Source organism: Hippopotamus amphibius, chromosome 9 (assembly GCF_030028045.1).
Source record: "Hippopotamus amphibius kiboko isolate mHipAmp2 chromosome 9, mHipAmp2.hap2, whole genome shotgun sequence".
Taxonomy (NCBI): domain Eukaryota; kingdom Metazoa; phylum Chordata; class Mammalia; order Artiodactyla; family Hippopotamidae; genus Hippopotamus; species Hippopotamus amphibius.
Window position 1 is genome coordinate 112,463,649 of NC_080194.1, and position 23,366 is coordinate 112,487,014.

The 23,366-nt window shown below is 52.1% G+C and overlaps 1 protein-coding gene across 1 annotated transcript; it reads right to left on the reverse strand.

Moving 5' to 3' along the window:
- Positions 1–1,600: 1,600 nt before the first annotated feature.
- ITGAX (integrin subunit alpha X) lies at positions 1,601–21,699 on the reverse strand. Its single transcript, XM_057748654.1, has 30 exons — positions 21,648–21,699; positions 20,940–21,042; positions 20,329–20,432; positions 19,978–20,048; positions 19,720–19,834; positions 18,225–18,355; positions 17,957–18,102; positions 17,598–17,751; positions 17,169–17,319; positions 16,894–16,967; positions 16,594–16,723; positions 16,342–16,484; positions 16,041–16,181; positions 15,739–15,948; positions 11,586–11,716; positions 11,297–11,454; positions 11,000–11,154; positions 10,160–10,291; positions 10,004–10,077; positions 9,704–9,845; positions 7,616–7,732; positions 7,444–7,523; positions 7,270–7,353; positions 5,087–5,165; positions 4,887–4,994; positions 4,692–4,775; positions 4,374–4,487; positions 4,145–4,246; positions 3,766–3,876; positions 1,601–3,231 (listed from the first exon to the last, which is right to left on the reverse strand). The coding sequence occupies exons 1-30, from the start codon at positions 21,682–21,684 to the stop codon at positions 3,133–3,135; spliced, it is 3,480 nt and encodes a 1,159-aa protein (XP_057604637.1). The 5' UTR covers positions 21,685–21,699; the 3' UTR covers positions 1,601–3,132.
- Between the last annotated feature and the right edge of the window lie 1,667 nt (positions 21,700–23,366).

Consider the following 23,366-nt stretch of genomic DNA (forward strand, 5'->3'; position numbering starts at 1 on the left):
AAGACCCTGCACACAGCACCAGCGTCTCCTGTGGAGCCTTGGGCTGCGGAGAAGGTTGAACCAGCAGCCCTCAGTACATGGGAACTTCACCTGGGGTCACCACATTAATGGGAACTGTGCACTGCCACTAACAGTTCCCGTGTGGCTCTCAGGATAGAATTAATGGTTGGGTTAACTACTCAAGAACTGGGGAATTGTGGACTGAAAAGTCAATTAGATGAGGAGCTTGATGTAAAGACAGTGGACCACAGAACTGAGAGAAACTTACCTACAACTCTTAGAAATGGCAGAAACCAAACAAATAAACAAACAAACAAACAGTGACCTCAAAGAGTTCATGGGGTACCATGCTTGTGTTTCTCATGGTATCCAAGTGCCATCAGGGGTGGCTTTGGATCTGATCCCAATGCTGCCACCAAATGTGTTAAATGACAAAAATTCAATGGAGTTAAATTCAAAGGTCTAACTGGCTTTATTAACCATTTCAACTAGCAGTAGAAAGGAGCTCCATTAAGCTGTAGAAAGGGAAACGTTTTTAAAGGCAGAGAGGGAGCAGAGAAAAAGACATTAAGAGCCAAGAATGAATTACTCAGGAGTACTGTCTCCTATTGTCTCTGCTGCCAGGTTCAACCCATAACTTCCGGAGTCACAGATGCATTTAACTCCAATGGTAACCCTGCTTGGGACATGCCCAGAGCTTTCATCTGCTTCACTAGTGTCTTGTCTTCCCAAAGGCAGTTTGTTGCTCTGATCCCCAGTCCCACACGTGCCCTTTCTTTATCAGGCAGTTAAGGGATGGAGGCACTGTGCCAGATGGGGAATACAAGTCCTCCAAACCCCAAATCCTACAGACACTTGCACCTCCTTCTCATTCTTAGGGGTTGGATAGGCTTGCACCCCATCAATCACAGCTTCTGGGACAGGGTGCACTTTACCCGAACAAAGGACTCCTCAAAACTTGACAGCAGTGCCTGGACCTTGGATTTTCTCTGGGGTCACCCACCCATCCTCTCCCTCATACATGTTCCAGCAAAGTCTGCAGAGCGCCCTGAGCAGAGGCAAGTCTTTGTATGTTAATAGTCTATCATTAAAGTAACGGGCCTGTTTTCCTAACATGGGGAAGGAGAACAGGAACAGGTCTTGGGCTACCATCCCATGACATACAGTGGGGCTGTGCAGGCAGCCTTGGGGAGCACTTGAAAGGTGCACTGTTGCCCCTCCCACGTGAAGGCAAGTTGATCTTGAGACTCAGTGGCCAGGGGTCTACTGGACCTCTTGTGTGAAGGCCTTTTTATGTGCCTTTATGTACTTTGTGGGCTCCTGTTACTTGCACCCAAGGTATAGACATTAACCTCACTGCTGGTTTTACAAGTGTCTTGGAAATTATGTGATTTGCACATGTTTTTGCTATCAAAAGCAACTTTGATTTATGCCGCTGGAGTTTTTCTGTCTTCTCTGTCTTTAATGATAAAATTAATTGATTGTAGATGGGAAAGTGATATGTTGCAGGTGTTCTAAGAAATCTCTGTTGCTTTATGTGAGAGGTCATTATACTTTATTTGAAAATGAAACAAAAACTGATAGTTTCATGGTACGATGTGACAAAGTTTCATAATGGACAACAGCCTAGGAACAAACAGATACCTGACCCAATAAAATCCAATTTTCAGATGGTGTATATTCTAGATAGATTTACCTCTCGGCCCACAATCACTCATCCCCGCATTCGTACATCCTTACACTAAATGTGCACGGGAAGCTCGTGCAATACTGATTTTGAGGACATGATTCAAAGTCGCAGCAATTATGTTTTATTTTTTTAATCACAATATTTATGCCTCAATGAATAATTTTTGAGCCGTGGATCCACTTTTGTGATTTGGGGATATAATGCAATTTGATAGAAACTCTGAAAAATGCAAACATAACGAAGGGAAGCAATAAAACACAGAGGAAGATTATGTAAAAGTAGCTCCCACTGTCTGCATGTTAGACAAGAGGCCACTGGAGTCCTGGAGTCCAGGCACAAGCTTGAGGAACACAATTATTAAGGATATAGCAGGATTTCTGTGACAGTCACCAGGTTCAAATGTGCGAGGTGTGTGGGTTTGAAACTGTTTCTTGCTTTTTTTTCCTCTAAAACATAGCACTTAGGAGCCCGTTGGTGACCACCAGAGGTTCATGGAGCACATTTTGAGAAACAACACTCTAAAGCCCATAAAGTCTAAATTGGAGCCCAGACTGAGGCCATTTCATCATAACTGGTCCTTCTGAGATCCCAAAGCTTCCAAATCCAAAAGGGTTTTGGACCCTAGGGTAGATGAGGGAGTTAGTTTTGGGTGGAGGTGAAGGACCACTTTCCAGCTTCCCCTCAAATTACATGGTCAACTGCCTCTCCTTCTGTTTTTCTAACTAAAACATCCACATGGCCCGAGCACCTTGGTGATGGCAGCAGTGGGATCTCTCCAGGGCAGGGAACGGCCGGCTGTGCGTTGACTCCCAGCTCAGCACCAGGCACAACTTTGAGTGTTATGCTGAGCTGGGTGACATAATAATAAGAATGACCTTATTGGGGGCAGCAGGTCCCCGATAGAGGACCTCAACGTGCTCTCCAATCACTAACCATATGCAAACAATGTCCCCTGCATTTGTACAAACCCCTACAAATCCCAGGGTTTGTAAGAAACATCTGTGTCTTGGTTCACAAGCTGGAGAGTTCAGAGGTTACCCGGCAAGTAATGGGGAGGCACTGAAGATGGATGAGGGTGAGAGCCTGGTTCAGAACTGTATTTTAGGAAGATCATTGGTGCTTAGTGGAGGAAGGGAGACTGGAGCCTGGGGCCATTGTCCATGTATTTCCAGGTAGAAATTCCAAGTCAAGTCCTCAGGGAGGGCACAGCAGGGATCCTGTCCTGGGATTTCCAGTTGGAGCCTTGACCAGACCCACGGCCCTTCCCAGGCAGGGGCCTTTGTGCAAACACACGGCATCCTCCCAAAGAGAGAAAGCAGCCTGATGCCAGCCTCCCCCACGTGGAACACTTCTTCCCCATCAGGCCTGACTTGGGTGAGAGTAAGAAGGCCAGGGAACCTCTCAGGGGAGAGCGAGTCTAAAGGAGAACAGGAGGTAGTTTCTTATTGAGCAGCTTGGGGGTCTCCTGTGGCATTTTCTGGGGCAGTCTGTCCATCTGCTCCCTCCATCATTTCCTTGTACTGACGTTTGAAGAAGCCAGCCTGTTGGGGAGGAAGGACAAGAAAATCAGGAAGTCCAGCAGACGAGAGGAAAAGAGATGATGGGGAGGCCCGCAATCACCGTTGCAGGAGCCCCCACCATGTTCCAGCACCGCACTAGGAACTTTATATAAATTGCGTCCTTTAGACTCTGCCACAGTTCTGCGAGCTGGGTGGAACCACCTTCAGAATGAGAAACCGAGACCCAGCATGGACGAAGCACGTGCCAATGGTCAAGAGAAGCATCAGTGGTGGTGTCAACATCAAGTCCCGGGCTGTGCCTTTATGTTCTCATTTGCCTTCAAGGGAAACATGTAAAGAGGTGGAGAAGTGTAGAAAAGAAATGGAGACAGATTAGAGGAGGTTTGAGAATCAAACAGAAAGACATGGGGTCAATTGGAGACTGGTGATGTCACCGGTGGGAAGGATCTCTCACGTGCAGTGACTGAGGAAGAAGGTGTGCCGGACTCCACGGTGAGCTCTTTCTTACACTCTTTCAAATGCTGGTGGTGTCAGGAGAGGGGTGAAAACACTCACCTTGTATAGTGCGGCTGTGATGAGGGCCAGCAGCAGCAGTCCTCCCACGGAGCTGCCCACGATGAGGGGGAGGGGGTTGTAGACCTCATACTTCTCCAGCACCAGCTCCGTCTGGAGTGGAGATGACCCCGTCAGAAAGTACCAGGACTTTTGCTGTTCCAGGCTCCTCCCAGGTCCCCTTTAACTCCCTCCCCTCCTTCATCAGGCTCTGCTCCAAAGGGTGAGATACAGAAGCACTCATGGGCTAAGGGACCATTGTCCTGCCCAGGGACCTCCATCCTTCCTCTCTCCAGGCTTGCAGGCCCCCCCCCCAGCATCCCAGATTTAGTATCAGGAGTCCTCTGACCAGCCCGGCCACTGCCTACCACACAGTCACTACCTGGGCTCTCAAAAATGCCTCCTGTCCTGGAAGCTGGGAATACGTGGATCTGCTGAACGTGATTTCAGCCACACTCACGACCAACACCTTCTTCTGCAACGTCTGCAAAAGAGAAGGGGAGGGCTGGGAACTACTAGCCCTGGGGAGGGCTCGGGGTTAGAGAAACGCCCTGGGTTGAGGTGGGCGTAGACACATCTGGGGAAGGGCCTCTGCTGTTGGAGCTGCACACCTGGCTGACCCAGCCGAAGCTGAGGTTGCCCTTCAGGATGAAGTCAAGTTCCTCCTGGACCCCGAAGGAGGGGATGTCACAGCGGAACCTCAGGCAGTCAGCAACGGAGCAGTCCTGGGGGCAGAGAAGTGGCATCAGGCCAGAGAAAGACGGGTTTGAAGGTAAAAGACAGCTTTCAACTGTCTGACTTGAGGGGAGCAGCCACATCCGCGCTCAAGCAGGCTGTTCAGCAGACATCCATCTCCTGTAACAGGCATTCCTGAATTAAATTCCTCTGAAGTGTGGCTCCCGGCGGGGGACAGCCCAGGGCACGCTCACCAGGACAGGCTTCTTCTGAAAGTGGGTCAGGAAGTCAGACTCTGTGGGCGTTGTCCTCGCTGAAGAGCACTGAATGGATGGGTTCTAGGAAAAAGGTACAGGGAGAAAGCACGTGATGGGGCCATCAGGGACTCATGAGGACCAAGGCGTCCAGGTAGAGGGCGTCAGTGGAGGGGCCATGCAGTCTCTGAGTACCTGGGGGTGGAGGACTTCTGTGTCCTCCCACACGGCCACCTGGTTCAGCTCCACGGGCACTGAGAAGTCGATGGTGACAGGCAGGTCCCTCTGCCCCAGGTTGTTCACCTGCACGGAGGACAGTGAGGGCAAAGATCATGCCGAGCCTCACAGCACCCCCAGATCTCTGGCTCCTGGGCCCCCGAGTCCCCGGCACGTGCCTTGTATCTGTGCTGGATCCCGCTGCTTTCCTCCTCCTGGGAGGTCGAGAAGTTGAGGTACGTGGTGGATTGTTCGTGGCTGCGGGGAGAGGAGGCAAGGGCAGATGTGACGTTCCATGAGGGCCTCCCGAGGAGGCTCTGGCTGCGAGCATGGCAGGACGGGGGGTCAGAGGCCCCTGGGGTGGTCTGGAAAGAGGTCTGTGGCTGACTTGGGAGGGTTTAGGGAGCAGGGCTGGGCTTCGAGCAGGGTGCGAGGCTCTTGCAAGGCTGCCCACAGAGGAGACTGCCGAGGCGGCTGGGCGGGGGGTGGGGTGACAGGGACTGAGAGCCCTGCCACTGACCCGGGGGAGAGGGAGCCAGGCCCCGCCCTCTCTGCGCCTGGGTTTTCCTTCCAGGCCTCCGTGGACGCGGAGGAGGCTGGATGGGCAGGTGGGACACAGCAAAGGTTTAGGGAGACTCAGGGCGACGCTGCTGACAAATATCTGCGGGGCCCGCCCCTCTGGTCTCCCAGAGGCCTTCCCTGGGGCCCTTCTCTCCTGTTTCCACTGCTTTTCTCCCTTCTTCCCTCCCTCCCTCCCTCCTTCCTTCCTTCTTTCCTTCCTTCCTTTCTTTCTTTTTTTCCCTTGTGGCATCTTAGTTCCCCGACCGGGGATCGAACCCACACCCTCAGCAATGAACGTGTATAGTTCTAACCACTGGACCACCAGGGAATTCCCTCCTCAGCTTTTCTGGGCCTGGGGTTTGGAGGCGAGGGTGGGCTCCCCACAGACTCTTCACTGGGTCTCAGTATAACAGCACCTCAAGGCCGCCTAGGCCCCCCTGGAGACTCAGTGGCCAGCCTGGCCCCTCACCGGATGGCTGCTCTCCCTGCCCCACCCCGCTCCACTCCATGTGCACCTGCGCTTCACCTGCACCACACAAACTCTCACCCCACTCTTACTCTAAAGTCGCATGCTTGGCTCCCCAAAACACCCCAGCTTGTCCTCGGGGCCCCTCTGAGAGCCCCTACACACAGAAACACAACTGCAGAACACAAGTGTAGAGTCACACACACCGAGGCATGGCATGTCCTGCTTGCGGGTCCCCTGCAAGCAGGTGTGATAACCCCAGGGCACCCGCCAGCAAGCACGCTCTGCGCTTGCACCTGCTCGGGCTGCTGAGGGCCCCCGTGTGCAGGCGTGAAGGACAGTGTGAAACCCAGGGCAGGAGGAGCTAATCCAAGGAGGCCTGTGGGGGGAGCTAGCGGGGGACGGGACCCAGGCTAAGCCCCATGGGTCTGCTGCACATCACGAGTGTGTGGATCCCACAAAGGCAGGGGGTTGTCTGGTGCTGATTACACATAACAGGGGCTCAATAAATCTTTGCAGAGTGACACATGACTTGATGGAAAGTAACCACAGCACTGTGCCTGCAACAGAGCAGGTGCTAGGAAGGTGTCTGTTGAAGGAAGGTATCTGCTCAAGCCCATGACTCGACTCCTTGGTGTCAAACACTGTGTGAACCCCTCCTTGGGCAGCTTTTGAGCCCTTTGCCTTTCACCCAGCTTTTCCCTGATCCCCAGCCTCGGCAGCCAGCAGGTCATTTCCCCCTGTCCTTCCCAAAGCAGACTGGGAAAAGGAGGAGGGTGGTCCTAAACGCCCTGCAGGGTGTTCCTGGCGATGAGGAATTGTCCTGGCCAAATGCCAAGGCTTCAGCCCAGTGCCACGGACCCTTCAATGCTTGGCTGAAGCCTCTCCCGACAGGAGGCCCTAGTGCCCCCCTGCCCCCTTGGATACTCACGTAGCCTCAGGATGCAGAACTACAGGGAGGCCCCTGAGGAGAGTCTGCCTTGAATCAGGACAAACTTGCTCCCCCAAACGGCCGTAAGAACCTTGAAGACAAGGTCACGTCTCATGTCTTAGGGAACCTAGGACGATCTTGAGGCTTTTAAGAAAGGCTTCTGAGAACTGTAGCCTCTATTGAATGTAGGATGTAATGATGATAATGTCACAATTATTATTATCATTAACAGCCCACAGGAAGCACTCGATGACTGGTTAGTAAATGCTGCTAGCAGTGTCATCTACCAACTGAGGGGGCGGTGATGGAACGTAACCTTGGCAGATGTCCAGCTGCTGCAGAGAGAATTCCCCGAGCCCCACGGGGTGATGGAGGAGGGCCCCTCTGAGGTGGTGGTGTGGTACCTGCTGATCACGGTGTAGACAGCGTACGTCACCGGGAGCTCCAGTTGGAAGGTGGTCTTGCTTGTCCTGGGGCTGTTATTCTCACTGGAAAAAGAGGAGGACCCCAGGTGGCAAGTTCTGCAGAGGAGGAGGCTGAGGGGATGGGGGCGCTGCCCCGGGCCTGGCCCAGCTCACCTGCTCACATTGGCTGCGAGACGCAGCCGATCTCCCAGCGTGGCCGTGGGGGCGACGTCAAAGGTGGCCATGAAGGTGATCTGAGGAAGAGGTAGGAACGGAAATGGAGGTCACCGAGGAGTGGGACGGGGTGGGGGGCAGGGGAGTAGGTGTGGGCAGAAGCAAGGCTGACCTGGGCGCCCTCACGGAAGATGAACTGGTTGATGCTACAGCGGGTGCTGCGGGTGCCCTCGCTCCCAGCGGGGGCGCTGTCACAGGTCAGGCGCAGGGAACGTGACTGCTGCTGGTTCTAAGGAAGCGCAGATCAACCAAGGCCAGTGAGCATTTGTTCGTGCGCCAACGAGACTCCATAAAGTAGTGACAGTTTCCTGGAATCCACCTTAAGGCTATGTTTCTTTAAAAAAAAATCCTGGAACACTATCTGGTCAAACTTCCTCCTAATGTAGAAATCCCAGACTTATTAGCATTTCTTCCTTTTCCATTTATGGTTCTTTTTAAAAGGTTTATATTATGAAAATTTCAAATATACTCAAAAGTGGAAAGAATACACAAATCTACCCCCTGTCCCCACCACTCAGCTTAAATGACCAACATTTTTCTACTCTTGTTTTATTCAGCAGTTCTCCACTCTTTTCTTTTTTTCCTGAATAATTTAAAGCACACCCCTAAAAAAATAAATAAATAAATAAAAATAAATCACAGTCCTAACATCACATACTTTCATCTGGAAAGTCTTCAGTGTATACCACCAATAGATAAGGGTATTTTTTAACATAAGCCCAGGACTCAACAAGTCATACTCAACAAAAGCTGATCCCTAAGATCAGCTCATATACGGGTCATATTTTGTCTCCCCAGATGGTCTCCAAAAAGGTTACATTACAGTTCATTTTTAAAAGCAATATCCAACAAAGGTCCACACATAGAATTTCGTTGATGTACACAGAAGCACCTCCAGTGATAGGGTGTTCACCCCTCACACAGCTGGAGTTTGCCATTCTTAGCGTATTTCTTCCTGCGTTGATCAACAGATGCTCCCATTGGGAAGACTAGCTTAAGAGAGACACGGCAGACCAACCAAATGTAATGTGTGGACCTAGTTTAGATGTTGGTTCAAATGAACCAGTTAAAAAGATACTTTTGAGACAGGAAAGGAAAGTTGATTATGGTCTAAAAACCAATGAACCATTCATGTCATTGGATGTGATAATGGCTATGAGGTCATGTAAATGGCCCCACTGCCCATAACAGTGAAATAGGAAGATGTGTGATGACGAGATGTCTGGGATTGGTCCTCAAATACTTGAGCAAGGGGGGGAAAAACCAGATGACATAAATGTGGCGAAATGCTGATCATTGTTGAACCTGGGCATTAATTCTGGGGGGGTGGGGGGGGTTGTTGAACTTTTTTGTAAATATTTAACATAATTTTTCATAATAAAATTTTTGTTAAAAACCTGTTTCTCTTTGACTTCCTATGCTCCTAGTTCTGTCTCCGCAACAGGGATTGCTGTATGACAGTCTGGCACCAATTTTTATAAATAAAGTTTTATTGGAACACAACCATGTTCATTCATACACATATTGTCAATGGCTGCTTTCACTTTACATCAGTGGAGCTGAGAAGATGTGAAGACACCGCATGGCCCACAAAGCTGAAATATTTACTATCTAGCCCTTTGTAGATAAAATATGCCAAGCTCTGATCTAGAGTAACCAATAAATCCAACTCCTTCTTCTACAGAACAGTTATTTTATTTTATTTTACTTTATTTTATTTTATATTTTATTTTCTGCACTGCATGGCTTGTGGGATCTTAATTCCCCAACCAGAGACTGAACCCAAGCCAAGGCAGTGAGCGCACCAAGTCCTAACCACTGGACGGCCAGGGAATTCCCCAGAACAGTGTTTTAAAATGTTTGAAGGCCGCGATGTGTTTTCCTTTAAAAGAGGAATATTGATACGACGTGGAATACAAAGAAACGTAAAGCAGGGCCCCTGCACTCTTCACATTAGCAGCCTCCTGGGAACTCACTCCTGACCATCATTCTTAAAATGCCAAGCCCAGAGTTGAACACAGAATGAGTCAAGGCATGCCCCAGACAACACAACCACGTCCATCCAACCATGCTCAACCCAGCCCTCTTGGCTTACAGAAGGCTGCTAAACAATGGAAGCCCTGCCTGAGCCTTGAACCCAACACAGAAGTCTCTGCTTATCCCCTGCCATCAGCCTTTCCTTGCCCAGAGGGGACAATACCTGGACCCCTGCCACACGTCGGTAAGACAGCCCCGGCGGGTAGAAGAAGGTGACTGTGGTTCCATAGGAGTCCTCACCATCATTCCACACTCTCACTTCCAAGTTCAGCTCCAGGTTATTCCCCACAATCAGGGTCTTCAAGCTAGGTGTTGGGGTGGGAGAGAGGAGGTGATTCTGTGATCGAGGCTGGAAACGGTGTGGGAATGAAACACAGAATGGGGAAACGGGGACTGGCAGGAGTTCCAGGTTCCAGGAAGGGGGCTGGGGGACCAGGGCAGATCTGAGGGGCTGGACGCTTACCCCGAGACCCCAAAGGAGATGCCGAGGTCATCCTGGCAGACGTGATTGGTGCCACAGTTCTTCTCAAAGGGGAGCTGAGAGGGAAGGGAAAGAAGGGTTTTCCCCAAGATCTGGAGTCCACACCCTCCACCCCCTCTGGAAGAGCCCAGGACTCACAGAGGTCGTGAAGTATCTCTGGGCATCCACCACCAGCATAGGCTGGAGGTTTCCAAAGCCAGAGATGGGCTTGCCCACCAGGGAGAAGTTGAGACGCAAGATGATGGGGGTCACCGAGTCCTCCACACAGGCCTGGGGGACGGACATTGGAGGGAGCAGTTGGCTAAGAAATGCACCCTCGCAGCCACTCGCTGGGTCCGGTCTCCTCATCCATAAAATGGAGCAACCGTGGTACCTACCTGCCCCCCCATAAAGGCTCACACATAAGGTCCTGCATGCGGGATCTCTGCTGTGGTTGGCCTTGGTCTTGAACATCCTTCCCCCAGCCTCCCACAGGCTTACTCACTCTACTCAGGGTCTCCCCAAACTGCTCCCAGGGGCGCCCCAACACCCTATCTGTTCTCTCCCCAGTTTTACCTCTCTTCATGGATTTCATCACTACCTGACATCTGTCATCTAGGAATTTGATCTTCCCCCACAGCCTCCCCAGGCAGGATTGCTTTGTCCACTGCTGGCTCCCTGGCTCCGAGGACAGGGGCTGATCAGAGGAGCAGCTGGATAAAAGAATCCCAGCCCCACCGCCCCATCGCTCCATCACGCGCTGAAACAGGCGTCCTCTTTTTCCTGAAATTCAGCCGTGTAAAGGCTCTGGCAGGTGCAGCCAATCTCATCTATCCCTTCACTCACTCACTCTCTGTGTTAACACGTGTCAAGCGCCTCCTGCATTCTGTGTGCTGTGCTGGGGCGGAGCAAGGACCAGAACACATCCGTTCTTTCCCTGCCCCGCCCTCTGCCAGCCTAAGAATTGCCTCCTTTCCCAGGACTCTGAGGCCCCCTCACCGGAAGGAGCAATCTCACAGCCTCGCAGTGCTGTGTCAGCCCCAGGTCTCGGACACGAGTCAGATTCCGAGTCTTTGTTTCCTCGAAGACAGCACGAGGACTCAGGCGGCCAGGGTCAAGGGTTAGGTCAAAGGTCACAATGCTCTGGAGGTCAGCTGTAGGGGAAAGCGGGGGATGGAAAAGGCTGAGAGAGTGAGGAACTTCCCAGGTGGGCATCTTGCAAGGCAGGAGACAGGAGTCTTGGGCTTGGGGACTCTCAGGGTCAGGGTATCCTGGGTTGGAGGGGAAACCACTCACTCAGCCGGTTCTTGGGACTTTGATGGACTTGAAGGCAGACAATGGCCTCCCCCAGAGGCTGGGCCAAGGCCACCTCCTGGTGGCACTCATACACAGCCCTGGAGATCTCTGAAGGTGTGATGCGGATGTTTGCCCACACCCTGAGCACGGGTCTGGTCCTGCGGGCAGAACACTGAGCTGAGGATAGACCTTGGGCCCCGGAGAACACCGTGGAGGCAGGGGTAGGGAGGCTGGTGTTCTAGGCAGACCCAGGACCACCCAGGGAGCGTCCAGGGAAACCTGTTCTCACCTGAGCAGCAGCGCGTGCCCCTGGGCCCCCACGGCCAAGTCCACCAGGCCATCCATGGTGAGGTCTTGACCCCCGCTCAGCGACTGCCCGAAGTACTGGAGGCTGGGGGAGAGCTGGGCTCCTGTGACCCGCTGGCCAGAGAGGGAGAGGCAAGTCAGGTTGGGGAGTGAGGGAAACGAACGGAAGCAACAAGAGGAGCAGGGAGGTGGGGGTGCAGGAGACAAAACGAAGGGGTGAGCAGTAAAAAGACGTCTCCAAGAAGTGCCTAAAAAGAGGAGGTGCGCTGGGGAAATGGTAACTAGAGACAAGGGAAGATTTCTAGGACATAAATGAAGAAGTGGAGATGGAAAGACTGGCCTGGTGACCCGAGCTCCGTTCACTCACTCAGCTTGGGTTCTGATTCTGGCTCCTTCACTTCTGAGCCACGAGACCTTAGGCCAGGAGTCAGTCTTTCTGTGCCTCAGTTCCCTCATCCCTCATCTGGGATAATAACACCTCGGAGCACTAAGTGAATTAATTCACAGAGTTCTTAGAACAGCACCTGGCGTATGGTCACTAGTCAATAATTTACTATGAGTATCAAAGCTGGAAGGGACCTCAGGGCTCATCCAGCCCCACCTCTCACATCGAAGATGGTGCCAAGGCTATAGGGCCTTTAAGAAGTCAATTCCAGACCTTGAAATCAGATTCTCTGACCTCATGCCCAAGACCCCTTTTGGCTTCCCATAGCCACCCTGCCTCTTCAGTAGACAAGGAGGGACCAACCAGGTCAGGATGGGGAGTGGTTTCACCCATACGCAGATTCTACACGCCTGGACCACCTGCCCTGTGGGTCCCTTCCCTTTCATTTCCATGGCTCCTGTCACAACCAATCCCTTGAAGAGTATGCCCTTTAAATCTCTGGGCACTGCTGGGACTGGCAGACATTAAGAGTAGTAATAATAGGGACTTCTCTGGTGGCGCAGAGGTTGAGAATCTGCCTGCCAATGCAGAGGACAAGGGTTCGATCCCTGGTCCGGGAAGATCCCACATGCCGTGGAGCAACTAAGCCCGTGCACCACAACTACTGAAGCCCGCACGCCTAGAGCCCATGCTCTGCAACAAGAGAAGCCACTGCAATGAGACTGCAATGAAGAGTAGCCCCCACTCGCCATAACTAGAGAAAGCCCACGTGCAACAACAAAGACCCAATGCAGCAAAAAAAAAAAAAAAAAAAGTCAATTAATTAAAAATAAAAAGAGAAGTAATAATAAAATGAAAGAGAAATTTGCCAATTACCAAGGGAATCTAGAAAGGAAGACGGGGTAGAAATAGTACAAACACAGCCAGGCAACCTTGCGTGCAGGAGAACTGACCTCACCCCTATGTCCTCAGGGGTGTGTGGGCCCTCATAGAACAAGGCAAGCCTTTCCCAGTCAAGTATGTGATGGGCTACATCATGGTGGAAAGTAGGAAAGTCACAGTGGGCCAGTGAATCTGGAAAGACCTCCTCTTGGGGTCAGGCCTTGCAGGTGTAACCCAAGTGATATTTGCAATTGAAGGGCTACATAGATAAGCCTCTAAGCTGCTACAGCAGGAGGTTAAACAAGTTGGTGTGTCACATGGGTCAGAATGGCCATCATTTTAAAAAGTCTACAAATAACAAATGCTAGAGAGGGTGTGGAGAAAAGGGAACCTTCCTACACTGTTGGTGGGAATGTAAGTTGGCGCAGTCTCTATGGATAACAGTATGCAGGTTTCACAGAAAACTAAAAATAGAATTACCATATGATCCAGCAATCCCACCACTGGGCATCTACCCGGACAAAACTATAATTCAAAAAGATACATGCAAGTATCTATGTTCATAGCAGCACTATTCACAATAGCCAAAGCATGGAAACAACCTAAATGTCCATCGACAGATGAATGGGTAAAGAAGATGTGGTACGTATATACAATGGAATACTGCTCAGGCATAAAAAAGAATGAAATAATGCCATTTGCGGCAACATGGATACAGCTAGAGATTATCATGTTAAGTGAAGTAAGTCAGAAAGACAAATACTATGTGATATCACTTCTACGTGGAATCTAAAGTATGTCACAAATGAACTTATCTACAAAACAGACTCACAGACATAGAGATCAGACTTGTGGTTGCCAAGGCGGAGGGGGGAAGGGGGGGACGGACTGGGAGTTTGGGGTTGGTAGATGCAAACTATTACATTTAGAATGAATAAACAACAAGGTCCTACTGTATAGCACAGGGAACTATATCCAATCTCCTTGGGTAAACCAAAATGGAAAAGAATATTTTTAAAAAGAATGTATATATGTATGTAACTGAGTCACTTTGCTGTATAACAGAGATTGGCACAATATTATAAATCAACTATACGTCAATAAAAAATTAAAAAAAAATAGGTTGGTGTGGACTGAATGCAGTTTTATGACTACTGGGGAGGCTCTTGTTATTTTCGATAAAGACTTTCATCCTCTTCTTAAAATTCCAAGTTCTTTAGAACCCCTTCAGTTGTTAAACTATATTAACAACAATTGATTATAGTGATATAACACCCATTATGTGCCAGGCACAGGTGTATCTAGGTGCTCTACATGTCCTCTATGTGTACTAACTCATTTAATCCTCACCGCAGCCACCCAGCAAGGTTGATTCCATTATTGTCACCATTTTACAGAAAGGTGAGTCGTGACTAAGATCACGTAGTTGGGAAGGGACAGGACCGCAGGGATCTTCTTTGACTTTTTTTTCTAGCAACTCTCTGAGATATAATTCACATACTGTACAATTTACCCTTTTAAAGGTTTCTAGGACCTTCAGAGTTACGCAACCATGACTAAATCAATTTTCGAATGTTTTCATCACCTCAAAAAGACACCCCAGGCCCTTTAGCAGTCACCCCCATGCCCCTCACTTTCCTCTACCCCCACCCCCTGGCAACCACTAATCCACTTTCTGTATTTATGGGTCTACCTGTTCTGGACAGTTCACGTAAATAGAATCATACAATATGTGGTCCTTTGGGTCTGGCTTCTTTCACTTAGCATAATGTTTTCAATTATTATTTTCACGTTGTAGCACGTGTCAGTGTTTCATTCCCTTCATGGCTAAATAATATTCCATTGTGTGGGTATACCACATTTTATTTATCCATTCGTGAATTGATGGGCGTTTGGGTTATTTCCACCTTTTGGTTATTATAAATAATGCTAATGTAAACAATCATGTATAACTTGTTTCATGAGGACGTGTTTTTAATTCTCTTGGGTGGAACTGCCAGGTCATACAGTAACTCTATGTTTAACCCTTTGAGGAGCTGTTTTCCAAAGTAGCTGCGTCACCATACATTCCCACCAGCAGTGGATGAGAGTGCCAGATAGTCCACATCCTCACCAACACTTGTTATCATCTCTCTGATTCTAGCCATCCTAGTAGATGTGAAGCGGTTTTGATTTCCTGATAACGAATGATGTTGAACATCTTTTCGTGTGCATATTTGTATATCGTTTTTGAAGAAAAGTCTTTTCAGATCCTTTGCTTATTTTTTAATTGGGGCTTTCTTAACTTTTGCCAGGGAAAGCAGCCCTCCCTTCTCAGGGAACCCTGCCCGCCTTGGGTGAAAGCCTCCTGCCTACGGGTATTTGGCAGGATTACTGATGGCAGGAGAGAATAAAGTCATGGCATCCAGGGAGATGAAGGGGTGAGTGGACAGGCAGACTGAGGTCACTGGAACTAAACCGATTGGCAAAGGGAGCCTCCGAGAGATGGAGTACTGGGTTAGAGTCACCATCATTCTTGACCCACTAAAAACCTTGGACAAGTCAAGGCACTTATCTTCTCCATGCCCCAGGTTTCATCTCTAAAATACATTTGCTAATGCCTGGCCTATGTACAGTGTAAAACTGCTGAAGGATTAAAAGGCTTGGATAGAGAACCCACTCGAGTATCAAGTCACCATACAAAGCAGGGAATGTACCGATGTTTCCATTTCTCAAATTCCACAGATTTGGCTTGCTGCCTACTAGGTGCCCAGTGCTGGACAAAAGAGGCAAGATGAGGGAAAGAAGAATTTTCCCAGTGGCAGTGTGGAAGACAGGGAGAAGCCAGAGGGAGGTTGCTGTAGCAACAGGGACAGTGACCGGGCCTCACCTGGCTGTGGGAGGGACTGATGCCCACTCCCGAGGTTCCGTGAAACAGGTACACAGCACCCCGGTTCTCCTGCTCTCCCGGGGCCCCGATGGCCACGTCCGTCAGCCTGTCCCCATTCACATCCCCCAGCACCGTCAGCGCTGCCCCAAAGCGGCTCCAGGGGTGGCCTTGCTCCCCTCGCAGGACAGCACCACACTGCCACTTAGCCCTCTGCGGAACAAAAACAGTGTCAGGGCTCAACCCAAGAGACCCCTCCACCCACAACCAGACGCCATCCAGCCTGGGTCTCATCGGTTACTCACCCCTTGAGGCAAGGGGCACACGGACACCTGGCCCCCCCGGGTGTGCTCGTAGTAATGAGGGGCCCCGATGAGGACCAGGTCAGATCTGCCATCTCTGTCCACGTCCACGGAGCAGAGGGAGGCCCCGAAGTAGGAGCCGATCTGGAGGACAGAGTAGGAGTCATCCTGCCCACCCCTGCCAGGAGCACCCCCTTCTGGGCCAGGTCCCACCTCTCCCCAGACACCAGCACCTCCCCCACGGGCCCCACACCCCCTTCGTCTCCTCCCTCTCTGTCCCTGGAGACCCTCCTCCACACCCTACCTGGGTCCCTGTGACTTCAGCCCTTGGCCTCCACTGCCTGGACACCTGTGTGAAGAGGACAGCCTTCCCGGTGTGCTCATGGCGGGGGGCCCCCAGGACCAGGCTCTGTACCCCCTTCCAAATGGCCAGCTCTGCAGAGTAACCTGAAGGGACCAGGCCTCAGCACACAGGCTTCCGCTCCCCACCCCAGGCCCCTGGGCTTCCCGGGCAGCCCATCTCCTGCCTGGCCCTCCAACCGCAGCCTTGCCTCACCCAGGTAAGAGTCCCTCATGTCCACGTGCTCCTGAGACATGTTGATGAAGGTGGGGCTTGTATTTGGGGGGTACAAGAAGGCACCTCCAGACCAGCTGAAGCTCCCCACAGCCCCCAGAACTGGTCCATCCTAGGAGGAAAGGATTCCGGGGCTGAGCAGGCAGGAGGAAGAAGAAGATAGGCTGTTCCAAAGCCATGCCTGCCTCGGACTCCACCCACTCGTCTGACACCCACTCTTGCCTTCCCTCCTCCCTTCTCTGCCTTACGCTACATCCATGGCCTGAAGGGGGCCCCACTCACAGGCATGAACACAGCACTGAAGCCCTCCTGGGACATCTCCAACTCGAAGGAACTGCTGCTTACGGTCTGCGTACCTGGGGAAAGGCATGACACCTAGCTTCCATGGGGAAAGACAGGCTTTGCCAGGTTCAAGAAGGACCTCAGCTTTAAGATCTCATGTTGGAGACTAATACCCAAAGGGAAGGACTGGCCCGTGACACAGGGGTCCAGGTTCTAGAAGGAAAAGCATTTATGGGTGAGGGCTTCTGAAGTGAGCAATTCCATCTCTGGCTTACCCTCAATGGCAAAGATCTTCTCTTTCAGTTGGTTTTGAATGTCTCTCAAAGCATCAAAGTCCTCCACTGTAAATATATGTTCTTGGGAGGGCCTCGATGCGATGTCATTTAATTCTTGCCGGGAAAGTGGACTGTGAAAAGCCGATCCCACCTGTCCCCAGCAAAGACCAACTCAGTGAAAGTAGTCGCAACGACAACGTGTCTGCTGGCTGCTGGGGTCCAACAACAACCCTGCAGGGTTAATACGATTACACCCAGGCAAGAACACGGAGGAGTTTAAGGAAAAGGATGCGGGCCCCTCAGACTGGAAGAGAGTTCTCATCCTGAAGGTAGCAGAAACAGAGAGCTGGGGTTTCTGTCCATGAAAGGGAAGGTGCCTTAAGAGGATGTGAGGGGAGGAAGCAGTGGGAGGGCATCCCTACGTCCTACCCCAACTGCATAGCGGATGATGCCGGCGGCCTCCACCCTGGGAATGACGTCCCCGTAGTTCCGCTTGTCGCCTTGTTTGTGCCCATCCGTGATGACGATGAGGATTTTGGAGGCGTCTTTTCGGGCCCCAGATGAGGCACTCAACAGTTGTTCTCTGTCAGAGAAGATGAGGGTGCAGAGGCCAGTGAACAGAGCTGCTTCTTAGCCTCTGATGCCTTTGGGAGAATAAGGAGCAGCCGCGTCCTCCAGGATGCCCCCGTCCCACCAGTGTCCACCTCTCCCTTCCTCTTGGAGACAGACGGGGCCCCGAGGAAGACCCAGGTGCTTTGAGGGAGGACCTGGGAGGATTCAGGACTCACGTGGCCATCAGGATGGCTGTGGCCGTGTGTGTGTACCCTCCCAGCTGCCGTACGGAGTCCAGCAGCCTTAGTGGGTTTGAACTGCTCGCAAAGTCTTCGAACGTGAAGTGCACCCGGATCCTGTCGGAGAACTGCACCAGGGAGAACTGGGAGAACAACGCAGGGCTGGGGGCTGGGCCGAGGCACCAGGACCCCGGGGGTTCCTCCCTCCCCGGGGGGTGGGGCGGGTTGGGGCTGCGCACGGTCCTTCCCTCCCCCGAGGGCACACCTGGGAGCTGGGCCTCTGGAACTGGCTCATCACAGCCCTCACGAAGTTCAGCATTTTGGCAAAATTGGTGGAGGAGATGCTGCCTGAGCCATCGATCAGGAAGGCGATGTCCTGCTCCTGCCTCGGGCACTCTGGGGAAGGAGGTGGCACCAGTCCCCCGAGGGACACTCCCCAAGCCCAGGCATCCTGGACGTGAGGACGCACCCTCTCAGGGGCTGTCACAACTCCTGCCTAGAACAGGGCCCCTTGGTCTCCTAAAGTCTCTAAAGGGGCCACATCTGTGATTCAGCTGCTCACACCTGGTGGATAAAAAAGTGACAATTCCTCCAATCCAGATGGTTACAGGCTGGGGGCCCCTCCTTCTTCCTTGGCTGTCTGTGCCCTGCCCCCCCAGGCCCTACCCCACCTTCTCCCCCAACATGCCCACCATCCAGCAAAAAAAGGACCCTGCTCCAGCCCCTGGCCCGGGGCCATCCCCAGTTGGTCAGCGCCAAACTGTACTTTAATATTTTTAATGTCATCCCTGGCGACAGCCCCACACTGGTCCTGCACTCCTCTCAGCTGCAGTCTGGGTCCCACTCTTCCTCCGAGTGATTGCAGAATCTTTCCTCAGAAGTGGAAGCTCTCCAGCCAGGGTGGCCGGCGGAGATCCCTATCTAGCTCCCAGCTTCCCCTTTCTGCCCCCAAGCCTCCCCATCAGAGCCAGGGGTGTCCTGACAGAAGCCCAGGCACCTGTGGGTGAATCTGGAGCCTAGGAGGTGCTGGGAGGGGCACCCCATTCAGGGCCTTGGATGTCAGTCTCCCCAAGGGCCTGAGTGCGAATGTGAAACCAGGAAGAGGCCTCGGCCTCAGTAGGGTCTGAAAATCTCACTGTTTCACCTCTTCATCCCTCTTTCCTGTCAGCACCCGGGAAGCTGGGCCCTGTGCCTCAATACACACACACACACGCACACACGCACACACACACACAAACACACGCACACACACACACACACACGCACGCACGCACACACGCACACACCCTGCTCAGACTGCCTGCACTCTCATCACACTTTTCCAGCCTGCTGCACAAACCAATGGGTTATACCACAGGGAGTGGCAGGTGAAAATAAATGCCCTTCACTCCAAAAAGTATAACAGCTGGCACTAATTGAGCCCTCACCAAGCGCCAGGCACCGCGCGAAACCCTGGCCAAGGATCATTGTATGTTACTCTCCGTGTTGGGTGTGTTTTTACCACCAGGCAGGCGAAGAAACTGAAGCTCACAGAGGGAAAGTTCCTAGGAAAAGTCCTGCAGTGGGACGGGGATGCGGCAGGTGTAAAAACAGGCGGTGACCCCTCCAGCCCATGTTCAGAATCACTATACCATCCAGTAAATTTTTTCTCTGGATCCTTCTTTTTTATCCACTTCGGTAAGAGTGTCTCTGGCCCCCCTGCAAACCCAGGTCGGAGGTGTGTTCGTTCCTCAAAGGACTCAGTGGCCCCAAGCACTCACCCTGCGGGGCAGCCAGGATCCTCTGGGCCTGCCGGGACGGGGAGACCAGCAGGAAGCAAAACCCGGTCAGGTGCATGTTCTCCCTGCATGCGCGGTGCACCGTGGGGCCACAGGCCTGCGGACAGAGGGGCCTGGTGGGAGGGGTGGTCCCTGCTTCTGTCCCACCCTCCCGTCCCAGCACCTCCAACCTCCACGAGACCCCCAGCACTGGTGCCCACTCCTCCCCTCAGGACGCTCCTGTGACCCAGGGCAACTCACCAGCAGCTGAGCGGGGTTGGTGGTGGCCGCCATGGACAGACCCAGGGACATGTTCACAGCCTCTGGAGGCACTGAAGGGACAGATGTGTGCACGGTCACCCTCAGGACAGAGGAGTCCAGGGGCACCTGAACTCGGGGAGATTAGGGGGTCTGACAGGTGAAGCGGGCTCTCAGGTCTTGATGGAACTACACGGGTGTGATGGGAGGGGAGACTCTGAGCGGGTCAGGAAGCCAGTCTGAGGCTAAGGGTCTGCAGACAGAGCTGAAGCTGGGAAGTGGGTCTCCTGTGCTCCCCACAGGCCCCAGAGCACTGGAGCCTGGACCTGGGTCCCAGCGGGGGCAGTGACTCACCCTGCAGGGGGAGGGGCTCACACCTGCCCGTGCTGTAGTCACACTGGTAGATGCCTCCCGTTTGATTGGCAGCCTTTAGTTCCTGGGGGGCTCCAACCACCAGCCTGGGGTGGGGGTGGGGGCAGAAAAGAGAAAAGAACACGGCAGCTAAGAGTGTGGATGCCAGAGCCAGAATGCCACTTGACCAGTTTGCTTCCCCTCTCTGAGCCTCAGTTTCCTCATCTGTAAAAATCAGTAACAATTCAAATGCTGCATGGGAGAGATTTTTCTGTCTTCTATTCTCTGGTGTTTGCCTGACTCCTAAGACATATCGTAATAGATGCTCAGTAAACATATGTTGAGTGGTGGATTCCTACATCATAAGGTTGCTGAGAGGATGAAATCAGTATCCACAAGGGGGTGCCTGGCACTTAGTAATTGCTTAAGAAATAAAGTTAGCTGGGGTCTTGGAGATGGCAAGGTGACCCTTCTTTCAGTTCATAGCCTTGAGGGGAATTGCCACGGCTGACAGGGGAGAGTTTACGAATAAAGCCAGGGATACGGGGAGAGACAGACCCCGTGCAGAGGAGGAGTTGATGAGTGCCAAAGACCAGACGCCACGCAGTGCTCACCAATTGGCGTACTGGACCACGCTGTGTCCGAACCCCGCGCTGTCCACACAGAAGGTTGTCAGCTGGTCTGTGTCCAAGTTGAAGCAGCGAGAGGAAGCCAGAGCTGGGGAGGAGGATGAGGAGACATGCTCTGGGGAAGTGTCTTCCTCCTGCTGCATCTCCCTGGCCCCCAGCCCCCCACCCCGACCCCACTCCGCTCTCCCCTCCAGGTGCAATGCCCCAGCATCTCCTGGTCTTCTGGACCCCTAGGCTCAGGCCTCTCTCAACCTGGCTTCTCTCCTTCAGATGGTCCAGAGATAGCAGTTCACCCACGGGCCTGCTAGCAAGTTTCAGTTCTTCATTTCCACAGAGCAACGCCCAAGCTCTAAAGACGTTCCTTCCCCACCCCTCCCCTGGGACTCCTATGAGGAAGAATCCAGGAAAACTTGGGGCCAAAGGGATGCAGTGGACAGACTACAAGATTGACTTGTTTTGCCTACTTGAGAAACCTCTGGATTGTCCAGGCAACTGGCCTCTCTTCCAGCATATCTTGAACACCCCCTAAAATAGGTTCGGTATCCTCTCGACCTCCACAAACTCCAGATCCCAAGCCCGGTATAACTCCAGATCCCTCCTCTAACGTCTGAGTCCAAAATATACATTCTCAGCTACCTCCCTACCTGGACCCCCCCATCCTCTCCTCCCCCTTCATCGTGACTCTCGGCTTACCCATCAACAGGAAGAGGAAAATCCTGGTCCTGGTCATGACTGGAAGGTCCGATGTGGGTTTCAGAGCACCTAAGCCACCAGGAGAAGAGCTGGACCAAAGTGTCAAAGAAGCAAGTGAGCAGAGAGGGGATCAGGAGGCCGGAGGCAGGGAGGGAAGTTGTCAGTATGACTCAGAGGCGGAGGGCGGAGAATACAACTAAAATGAGCCCAGAAAGGGGCCAGACAGCCCACACACTCTGCGTCCAGGAGTCTTTCTAATCAGAGATGACATGACTTGCTTCTCTTTGTCTCCCCAACCTAGGCTTAGGTGGATGCAAATCTCCTGCCCTGCCCCACTTCTCTCAAGTTTCCCTCATTGTACTGGCAAAAGTTTCCCCTTGACCTCGAAACTTCAGTTAATCTGGGGAGGGAAAGGGGTAGAATTCAGAGTGGGGTCAGGGCCCTAATAGAGACTCTGGTAGGAGCCCTCCCCTTTGGACGTGGAAAGCTCTGGGCCCAGGAGTCAAGCAGTTGGACCCAGGGAGGAGCACAGAGTGGATATTTGCTCACTTGTTCATTTATTCCGTGTCTAATTTGAGGCTGATTATGCAAGCCCTCCATCATCAGAGAGAGAAATCACAAACCACAAGGCCCCAGCCCTGGGGTCAGAGCAAAAGAAAAATATGTAAACAGTAAGACGTCGCTGTGAGAGGAGAGGTACCCATTGGTCACAAAGTATCTTACCCAGATTGGAAGCATGTGGCTTTCCAGGAAGGCTTCCTGGAAAAGGTGACACTTGATGTGAGTCTTGAAAGCAACTGACTAGAGGGGAGCGTATGTCAGAAGGGGTGGCCAAATGTGGAAGAGGCATGAGACAGGGGTGCCTCTTAGGAAATCGGTGATAGAAGCCAGTGAGTGGGAGGTGGGAAGTGACAAGAGATGAGGTCAGTGGGAGAGGAGGGAAGGGGAAGCAGGTCCCAGGCCCGGAAAGCCCCCTTAAGGCTCTTAAAGTGAAAAAAATGTGTTTAGACTTCTGACCTCTCTATGCCTCAGTTTCCCCCTCTGCAAAGTGGGGGTGATAATAAAAATACATACCTCCTATTGTTGCTGGGACAGTTGAGTTAGTAAGTGTGAAAATGCTTGGACTTCCCTGGTGGTGCAGCAGTTAAGAATCCACCTGCCAATGCAGGGGACACGGGTTTGATCCATGGGATTGAACTGGGAAGATCCCACATGCCAGGGAGCAACTAAGCCTGTGCACCACAACTACTGAGCCTGTGCTCTAGAGCCTGCGAGCCACAACTACTGAAGTCCGAGTGCCTAGAGCCCATGCTCCACAACAAGAGAAGCCACTGCAATGAGAAACCCGCACACCGCAAGGAAGAGTAGCCCCTGCTCGCTGCAACTAGAGAAAGCCCGCGCGCACCAATGAAGACCCAACGCAGCCAAAAATAAAATAAAATAAAATAAGTAAATAAATGAATAAATAAGTCTTAAAAAAGAAAAAAGAAAGAAAGAAAGGAAAGGCAGCTTGGAGAGAGGGAATGTGAACATCCCAGGCTGCTGTCAAGTGACAGCGAGTGAGTAAGAAATGAGGAAGTCTCTGGCTACAGAGGCTGTTGGTGACCCTGGAGTGGGCTGTGCCAGGGCAGTTGGGGAGGGGTCAGGACGAGGGACGGGAGTAGCAATGTCACCTGGAGGGGAGCAGCCCTGAGGAGCCTTCAGACACAATATGGCTGG

Excerpts from the sequence above, each read along its gene's own strand:
- ITGAX (XM_057748654.1), bottom strand. The coding sequence starts at position 21,684 with ATGACCAGGACCAGGATTTTCCTCTTCCTGTTGATGG. Across the intron at positions 21,043-21,647 it reads TTTCCTCTTCCTGTTGATGG|CTCTGGCTTCCTCTCGCTGC; the intron begins GTAAGCCGAGAG and ends CCTCCTCCCCAG. Across the intron at positions 17,752-17,956 it reads ACAGCCATCCTGATGGCCAC|AGAACAACTGTTGAGTGCCT; the intron begins GTGAGTCCTGAA and ends CTTCTCTGACAG.